At 43.3% G+C, this 9894-nt stretch overlaps 1 protein-coding gene across 1 annotated transcript in view; it reads right to left on the bottom strand.

The window, feature by feature from the left end:
- Positions 1-2063: 2063 nt before the first annotated feature.
- Positions 2064-9894, bottom strand: part of LOC135551629 (cytosolic 5'-nucleotidase 1A-like) — a 66412-nt gene continuing 58581 nt past the window's right edge. Inside the window, exons 4-6 of the mRNA XM_064982817.1 lie at positions 8328-8450; positions 3382-3566; positions 2064-3076 (exon numbers count right to left, since the gene is read on the bottom strand). Of these exons, the coding sequence (XP_064838889.1) occupies positions 2720-3076; positions 3382-3566; positions 8328-8450 (665 nt within the window). The 3' untranslated portion in view covers positions 2064-2719. The remainder of the gene's footprint in view (positions 3077-3381; positions 3567-8327; positions 8451-9894) is intronic.

Here is a 9894-nt window from a genome sequence, read left to right on the forward strand (position 1 = left end):
CTATATAGTGCACTACTTTTGAAGAGGACTAATAGTGCTCTGGTCAAAAGTAGTGCACTACATACGGAATAGGGTTCCCATTTAGGATGCAACCAGGCACTTCCTTAGCACTTCCTCCTTAGTTCTGTCATGTTGAATTCGTAAAAACTTTATTGATCGTCTAGTGTTCCCTCAGAACAGACACGTGATACACCTACTACATGTGTTAGAACCAAGGCACCAATGGAAACTCAGAGATTTGAAAAACATTATGGTTGGTATTTATGGCTTTGTTACTTGGAGAATACTTTTGTGAGATAATACGATTGTGTTATTTGTTATCTTCGGGGAAGATGACTAGCATGCAAGTGACCTCTTCATTCTTGAAGTTAATTACTATTTTTTTTTCACAGTGAAACAATTCGACATGAACAAATAAGGTCTATTAATTAATACATTACATCGCGTAACTGTTTCCATGTGTGCTACATATGTTAATTAATAGGTATGTCTTGTCGTGCAACTGTCAAATATAGTTATTTCACCCCATTTCTCTGTGCTTCTGGATCATGGCTTTTTTGAGTCGATAAATAATAGAATCGATTCCCAATTCCGGACACTTTTGAGGTGTTACCACGTCTTGCAGTTGTCAGTCTCATCCATGTGTTTTGAAGCACAGACACCAGGGTCCTTTAAGGCAGTCCAGATGCCATTCGTCATCTTGTAAAATATCATCCTGGTTACTATCAAGAGTTCACCTCTCTCTTATTCTTCTTAGGACGGACTGTGGAGAGTTCTGGAGCACCTGTAGCCTATTCCCTTCGCTACAACCACAGCCATGGTATGTAGAACTCTCCTATGTTCCGATCGGCCATTAAAAATAGCACAGGATACATGTTACATCCCACAAATGTTGAAGAAAATAAAACAAGATCAGTACATGTGAATGCATTTGCTCAAGTCAAATGGGAAAGTAAAGCTCATTGTTGACAGGCTATATCAGGTATGTAACTCTCCTCTGGTTCTATATCAGGTATGTAACTCTCCTCTGGTTCTATATCAGGTATGTAACTCTCCTCTGGGTCTATATCAGGTATGTAACTCTCCTCTGGTTCTATATCAGGTATGTAACTCTCCTCTGGTTCTATATCAGGTATGTAGAACTCTCCTCTGGTTCTATATCAGGTATGTAACTCTCCTCTGGTTCTATATCAGGTATGTAGAACTCTCCTCTGGTTCTATATCAGGTATGTAACTCTCCTCTGGTTCTATATCAGGTATGTAGAACTCTCCTCTGGTTCTATATCAGGTATGTAACTCTCCTCTGGTTCTTTATCAGGTATGTAGAACTCTCCTCTGGTTCTATATCAGGTATGTAACTCTCCTCTGGTTCTATATCAGGTATGTAGAACTCTCCTCTGGTTCTATATCAGGTATGTAACTCTCCTCTGGTTCTATATCAGGTATGTAGAATTCTCTGGTTCTATATCAGGTATGTAGAACTCTCCTCTGGTTCTATATCAGGTATGTAACTCTCCTCTGGTTCTATATCAGGTATGTAGAACTCTCCTCTGGTTCTATATCAGGTATGTAACTCTCCTCTGGTTCTATATCAGGTATGTAGAACTCTCCTCTGGTTCTATATCAGGTATGTAGAACTCTCCTCTGGTTCTATATCAGGTATGTAACTCTCCTCTGGTTCTATATCAGGTATGTAACTCTCCTCTGGTTCTATATCAGGTATGTAGAACTCTCCTCTGGTTCTATATCAGGTATATATAACTCTCTGGTTCTATATCAGGTATGTAACTCTCCTCTGGTTCTATATCAGGTATATAGAACTCTCTGGTTCTATATCAGGTATGTAGAACTCTCCTCTGGTTCTATATCAGGTATGTAGAACTCTCCTCTGGTTCTATATCAGGTATATAGAACTCTCTGGTTCTATATCAGGTATGTAGAACTCTCTGGTTCTATATCAGGTATGTAGAACTCTCCTCTGGTTCTATATCAGGTATGTAACTCTCCTCTGGTTCTATATCAGGTATGTAACTCTCCTCTGGTTCTATATCAGGTATGTAGAACTCTCCTCTGGTTCTATATCAGGTATATATAACTCTCTGGTTCTATATCAGGTATGTAACTCTCCTCTGGTTCTATATCAGGTATATAGAACTCTCTGGTTCTATATCAGGTATGTAGAAATCTCCTCTGGTTCTATATCAGGTATGTAGAACTCTCCTCTGGTTCTATATCAGGTATGTAGAACTCTCTGGTTCTATATCAGGTATGTAGAACTCTCTGGTTCTATATCAGGTATGTAGAACTCTCCGGTGGCCAACCAAAGTGCTTATGATAACACATTCCTAAGGATGATTATAACGGCTGCACACACAGGATGCTGAGGAGGTGAAACAACCCCACTTATGTACAACACAAACACTTCTGAAATCTGGTGAAAAGCACATACTGTAATCAACACAATTAAATTATCGTCTATTAGGAGTATTTCAATACCAAAACTTTACAGACTTTCTTCATTATCTTCATTTTGAATTGATCTACCTTAGTTTTTACGAAGCTCACTGACTGAAAATAACCGCTTTCTTGTTTGTGAAAATGACCCGGGGAAGATCAGATGTTCCATATGACTCTATATCTCCCTCTCTAAAAGTATTTAATCTCAGGTCTCTCTCCTCTTCGTTTCTTCAATCTTTCTCTTATTCTCTCCTTCCGCTATCTACTTCCCTGTGTTCAGGCTCTTCTTATGTGGGTGCTTCTGAGCGATCCCGTAGGGTACGTGAGCCGCAACCGTGCCCATCTCCGCCGCACCTTCCACATGGAACATCTGGTCATCAAAGTATATGTGGGGCCTAATCTTCTCCAGCATCGGGCCCTTGGGTGCCCCGGCCAGGAACAGAGCCTCGTCCGTCTCCAGGCCCCAGGCTCTCAAGGTCTTCAGGGCACGGATCCCTGAGCTGGCTGCGCTGCGGGCCGTCACCAGGTAGGTACGGATGGGACAGTCCAGACGGTGACCCTTAGCATAGAACTTCTTTTGGAGTTTACCAAGGGACGCTAGGAAGTCCTTAAGAGGGCCCTGAGGAGAAGAGAGGAGAAGAGAGGAGAGGAGAGGCGAGGCGAGGCGAGGCGAGGCGAGGAGAGGAGAGGAGAGGAGAGGAGAGGAGAGGAGAGGAGAGGAGAGGAGAGGAGAGGAGAGGAGAGGAGAGGAGAGGAGAGGAGAGGAGAGGAGAGGAGAGGAGAGGAGAGGAGAGGAGAGGAGAGGAGAAATAAATAATGAAGTTTTTTTCGGGGGGTGGTTATAATAAGCAGAGAGTTACAGGAATCTGAATGATAACAACAATAACAATCCAATATGTTTATTTTTCTGACATGTCTACATACACGGTCCAGTAGAACGTCCTCGTTGTCTCTCTCATGCTGGAAGAACCCATCGAGGCCCTGGGCTTTGAAAATGCGTTCTGATTCGTCAGAAAAGAGGACAGCGTCCCCGTCAAAGGCCACTCTCAGCTGCGTCTGCGATACCTCTGTCAGCTTATTGGACATGAACATGGTGGCCGCAGCAATGCCTGAGGGAAAAGATTAACATGGTGGCCGCAGCAATGTCTGATGGAAAACATTGAGAAGATTAATGTTTTTAGTTTATTTTTTATTTATTTCACCTTTGTTTAACCAGGTAGGCTAGTTGAGAACAAGTTCTCATTTGCAACTGCGACCTGGCCAAGATAAAGCTTAGCAGTGTGAACAGACAACACAGAGTTACACATGGAGTAAACAATTATCAAGTCAATAACACAGTCCAAAAAAGGGGAGTCTATATACATTGTGTGCAAAAGGCATGGGGAGGTAGGCGAGTAATTACAATTTTGCAGATTAGCACTGGAGTGATAAATGATCAGATGGTCATGTACAGGTAGAGATATTGGTGTGCAAAAGAGCAGAAAAGTAAATAAATAAAAACAGTATGGGGATGAGGTAGGTGAAAATGAGTGGGCTATTTACCAATAGACTATGTACTGCTGCAGCGATCGGTTAGCTGCTCAGATAGCACATGTTTGAAGTTGGTGAGGGAGATAAGAGTCTCCAACTTCAGGGATTTTTGCAATTCGTTCCAGTCACAGGCAGCAGAGTACTGGAACGAAAGGCGGCCAAATGAGGTGTTGGCTTTAGGGATGATCAGTGAGATACACCTGCTGGAGCGCGTGCTACGGATGGGTGTTGCCATCGTGACCAGTGAACTGAGATAAGGCGGAGCTTTACCTAGCATGGACTTGTAGATGACCTGGAGCCAGTGGGTCTGGCGACGAATATGTAGCGAGGGCCAGCCGACTAGAGCATACAAGTCGCAGTGGTGGGTGGTATAAGGTGCTTAAGTGACAAAACGGATGGCACTGTAATAAACTGCATCCAGTTTGCTGAGTAGAGTGTTGGAGGTAATTTTGTAGATGACATCGCCGAAGTTGAGGATTGGTAGGATAGTCAGTTTTACTAGGGTAAGTTTGGCGGCGTGAGTGAAGGAGGCTTTGTTGCGGAATAGAAAGCCGACTCTTGATTTGATTTTCGATTGGAGATGTTTGATATGAGTCTGGAAGGAGAGTTTACAGTCTAGCCAGACACCTAGGTACTTATAGATGTCCACATATTCAAGGTTGGAACCATCCAGGGTGGTGATGCTCGTCGGGCATGCGGGTGCAGGCAGCGATCGTTTGAAAAGCATGCATTTGGTTTTACTAGCGTTTAAGAGCAGTTGGAGGCCACGGAAGTAGTGTTGTATGGCATTGAAGCTCGTTTGGAGGTTAGATAGCACAGTGTCCAAGGACGGGCCGGAAGTATATAGAATGGTGTCGTCTGCGTAGAGATGGATCAGGGAATCGCCCGCAGCAAGAGCAACATCATTGATATATACAGAGAAAAGAGTCAGCCCAAGAATTGAACCCTGTGGCACACCCATAGAGACTGCCAGAGGACCGGACAGCATGCCCTCCGATTTGACACACTGAACCAGGCAAGGCAGTCATCCGAAAAGCCGAGGCTACTGAGTCTGCCGATAAGAATATGGTGATTGACAGAGTCGAAAGCCTTGGCAAGGTCGATGAAGACGGCTGCACAGTACTGTCTTTTATCGATGGCGGTTATGATGTCATTTAGTACCTTGAGTGTGGCTGAGGTGCACCCGTGACCGGCTCTGAAACCAGATTGCACAGCGGAGAAGGTACGGTGGGATTCGAAATGGTCAGTGACCTGTTTGTTGACTTGGCTTTCGAAGACCTTAGATAGGCAGGGCAGGATGGATATAGGTCTGTAACAGTTTGGGTCCAGGGTGTCTCCCCTTTTGAAGAGGGGGATGACTGCGGCAGCTTTCCAATCCTTGGGGATCTCAGACGATATGAAAGAGAGGTTGAACAGGCTGGTAATAGGGGTTTTCGACAATGGCGGCGGATAGTTTCAGAAATAGAGGGTCCAGATTGTCAAGCCCAGCTGATTTGTACGGGTCCAGGTTTTGCAGCTCTTTCAGATCATCTGCTATCTGGATTTGGGTAAAGGAGAACCTGGAAGGGCTTGGGCGAGAAGCTGCGGTAGGGGCGGAGCTGTTGGCTGACGTTGGAGTAGCCAGGCGGAAGGCATGGCCAGCCGTTGAGAAATGCTTGTTGAAGTTTCCGATAATCATGGATTTATCGGTGCTGACCGTGTTCCCTAGCCTCAGTGCAGTGGGGAGCTGGGAGGAGGTGCTCTTGTTCTCCATGGACTTCACAGTGTCCCAGAACCTTTTTGGAGTTGGAGCTACAGGATGCAAACTTCTGCCTGAAGAAGCTGGCCTTAGCTTTCCTGACTGACTACGTGTATTGGTTCCTGACCTCCCTGAACAGTTTCATATCGCGGGGACTATTCGATGCTATTGCAGTCCGCCACAGGATGTTTTTGTGCTGGTCATGTTAACATGGTGGCCGCAGCAATGCCTGAGAGAAAATATTGAGACAGATTGATATTAACATGGTGGCCGCAGCAATGTCTGATGGAAAACATTGAGAAGATTAATGTTAACTTGGTGGCTGCTGCAAAGCCTGAGAGAAAATATTGATAAAGTTTAAAAAATTAACATGGTGGCACCTGCAATGCCTGAAGGAAAGCATTGAGACAAGCTCTTAAGGCTTGTCCCCTTTTTTTCAATTTTTGCCTAAAATAACATACCCAAATCTAACTGCCTGTAGCTCAGGCCCTGAAGCAAGGATATTCATTTTCGTGGTATCATTTCAAAATAAACACTTTGCAGTTTGTGGAAATGTGAAAGGAATATAGGAGAATATAACACATTAGATATGGTAAAAGATAATACAAAGAAACAAACATGCAACTTTTTTGTATTTTCTTTTGTACCATCATCTTTGAAATGCAAGAGAATGGGCATTATTAGGTATTATTCCAGCCTAGGTGCAATTCAGATTTTGGCCACTAGATGACAGCAGTGTATGCGCAAAGTTTTAGACTGATACAATGAACCATGGCATTTCTGTTCAAATGGTTGTATCAAGACTGCCCAAATGTGCCTAGTTTGTTTGTTAACATTTCAAGTTCATAATTATGCACTCTCTTCAAACAATAGCAATGGTATTCTTTGACTGTAATAGCTACTGCAGTTGGATTAATAAGAATTTAAGCCTCCTGACAATATCAGTCTATGTCCTGGGAAACGTTCTTGTTACTTATAAACTCATGCTAATCGCATTAGCCTTTAGCTCAACCATCCCACAGGGCAACCACCAATCCCGAAGAAGTTTTAATCTGTTACGCTTCAGTTTCAGAGACTGAAAAGAGCCCTTGGTCTATCCCTTCGCCTCAGCCCTGCGAGGACTCTCAGACATCTTTAACTTGGTCTCAATGTTTTCCCTCAGACATCCGTGATGGAAATGTAAAGGTAATTTCCTATTGAGCCGAAACATGCAGCGTTTACTGTGGATCCAGTCTACGCCAAAGCACCGTCGTGGCTCTGATTAAATGAGTCGACGTGCTATTTTATCAAAATTGATGACCAAACTTTTAATTGATTACGTAATTGAATTAAACCATGTAACAATTAACTCATTAATAACCTGGGGCAACACGGAAGAGTGTTTATAGAGCTGCTGTCTTCTGAAAAAACTCTTTAAGACCTGAACATCTTTTAGTGGTCAATTATTAATCATCACCTTATTCAGTCTCATTCTGATTATCGTAAAGTTGTTTATTCGCACGAACCTAACAACTTGAATCAGCAATACACAAGTTGGCTTAATTATTTATTTACTAAATACCTAAATAATTATACATAAATACATAAATATACACAGGATAGATCGTACATCGATTACTAATCATGGCATGAAAAGTCCCTGATGGACTAATCCGATATGACGGCTGGTTACACAAAGAGAGGGGGTTGGGTTTGAATGAAAGAGCAGCATGTGAGGACAGCAGTCCTCACATTTCAGGAACTAAGGTTGACATCTGTCAACAGGCTTTTGTACCAGGGGAGAGAAGGGTGTGCTTCATAGTTCTCAACCATTGTCTGTTCACTGACTGGGCCTAAGTTTTACTATGAAACAATGATCTTATTTTACGAGAATAAAATTACATTTAATCTTTTCACAAAAATGCAGAACAATTCCATGTGAATCTGATAACTAGAATGTGTAGACTTTCCAAGACAAAATGTATGTCATCCTGTCATCAGTAATAATGTCCCAGACAACAACTGATCATATTCTTTAAGTACCAACGGACACTTTCAACTGGTTGGAATTACAGAAATATTGTTCCAATCCCCAAACTTTTTCTGTGGAAACAAAGAGTGGTGAGTGAAAGGGGAAACCTCACTCAACAAGGCAACATCATGCCAGCAGGAACATTTCCTTTGAATTTAAATCACACGGTAAAGTTCTTCACACAGTAAACTTCCCCGATGTGGACTGAATAGAGCATTAGAAAGGGTACTGTTTGTTTCCAAATGGCACTCTATTCCCTCTATAGTGCACTACTACCCTGTAGACCCCGGTCTAAAGTAGTGCACTACTACCCTATAGACCCTGGTCTACCCTATAGACCCTATAGAACTGTTCTAAATTATACTTTAAAGTGTGTGACCTTTTGTTTGTGACCTTTTGTTTTGCTGTAATTCAAACTATTGACACTGTATGTGCCTGTCCCACTCTGAAGGTCGACAGTTCAATATCACTCCAGGACCTTTGACCTTTGAGTTTGTCCACAATACATTGACTCTGGTCTATGGGTTCCATGCTACAGTAGGAGGGTAGGGGTGTGATATACAGGTGAGGACAGGCAGTGGTGCGACTCACCTTCAGACAGCGCCTCCCTGACCTTCTCCGCATCGGCAGACAGGTACAGGTTGGTCTGCCACGCCTTTAGGTAGCCAATAGGTGAACTGCCTCCCGTCATACAGAACCTCTCAATGAACAGATCTGGGAGACAGAGAGAAACACATGCGGGTTATAAGGGCAATCAGAAGGGAGCACTTCTTATTGGTCGAGTCCAGGCGTCTCCTCCCAGTTTCTTCCAAAGCATAAGTGCTTTTAATGTAGTTAAAAGGTCACCGTTAAATTCTCGCCGTGCTACGCCAGTCAATTGAAGTGATCCCTCGGTACTGTTCTGAGATCAGATTGTATTCCCCCTAGGTCTAATGGTTAAGGTTATGTTAAGGGAATTTTTATCAATGATGACTAATTATGTATACATTTCAATCAGGACTGACTAGTCCAAATGCTATTATGTACTGTACATGTATACATTTTCTCTCTTGCTCCCATTCCCAATTGTATATAATATAGTCAGAAGTTTAGAACAGTGCCTTGGTACAAATGGATGAACTATCTCCAGACTGTCTAGAATGCTATCTACACTAACTGACCTTGGCTTCAGGTGAGGAGGGAAGGCTCGAGAACTATAGGGCCTCTCTACCGGTGTCATGAAGAGATAGAACATTTAGAAAACGCTGACGTCATTTTCAGTTTATAACCTGTGGAAAAATGTGTATGTACCAGTACTCTCTTGAATTAAATGGTGTTACCTGACTTTTAAGACCGGGGCTCTGTCCATTCTTATAAAATATATAGGGTCTTACAATCCCTTAGAATTTACTTCTGATTGGGAAATAAAACAGAGGAATTTAGAATTCCTTCAACAGGTTATTGTCACGTCTAATCAAGGTGGGTGGAATCACACGACCACCGAGCACCGCCTGAACAGGCAGGAGGGCCAGCTATCATTTGGAAAGAGTCAAGCTGATCCTCGATCTGTGTCTTTTGTCATTTAATTCCCCTTGAGAAAAAGTGTGAGCTCGGCCTTAAAAGACAAAGCCCTTTTAATAACCTTTGGGCCAACCTTCCAGGCCAAAGGCCAAAGGACATTCATAGAAGCTTGAAGGGGTGGCGGGTAGCCGAGCGTTTAGAGAGCGGGTCAGCATTCGCCGGCTTGCCAGTTTTGTATTCGGGGTCCGATGGGAAGAATCTGGCAGGGTGGTGAGCTGGTATCAACTCCTAGATGCCATGGCCTGCTGTTGTGCACTTGAGCATGGCACTTAACCCCCCACACAACAACAGCTCCCTGGGCTCCCAGTGGGGCAGTCCCCCCCCTCTGTCAGAGGGGTTGGGTTGAGAGCAGAAGTGCTATTTCGGTTGACTGTGTAATTAAACACTAAATGCACGATAAATGCCATTTCTCTAGGGAGGGTGTCTAATTATCTGCATCCCAAATGGCACCCTATTCCCTATCTAGTGTACTACTTTTAAAGTAGAGAATAGGTTTGACATTTGGGACGCAGACAGATTCTCAGTATAGTTTGGCAATTAGCAATACACGGTGTCATCTGAGGTAATGTGCAAGAACTGTCGAGTCAGTGTCAGGGTT

Source organism: Oncorhynchus masou, chromosome 13, assembly GCF_036934945.1.
Source record: "Oncorhynchus masou masou isolate Uvic2021 chromosome 13, UVic_Omas_1.1, whole genome shotgun sequence".
Lineage (NCBI taxonomy): Eukaryota > Metazoa > Chordata > Actinopteri > Salmoniformes > Salmonidae > Oncorhynchus > Oncorhynchus masou.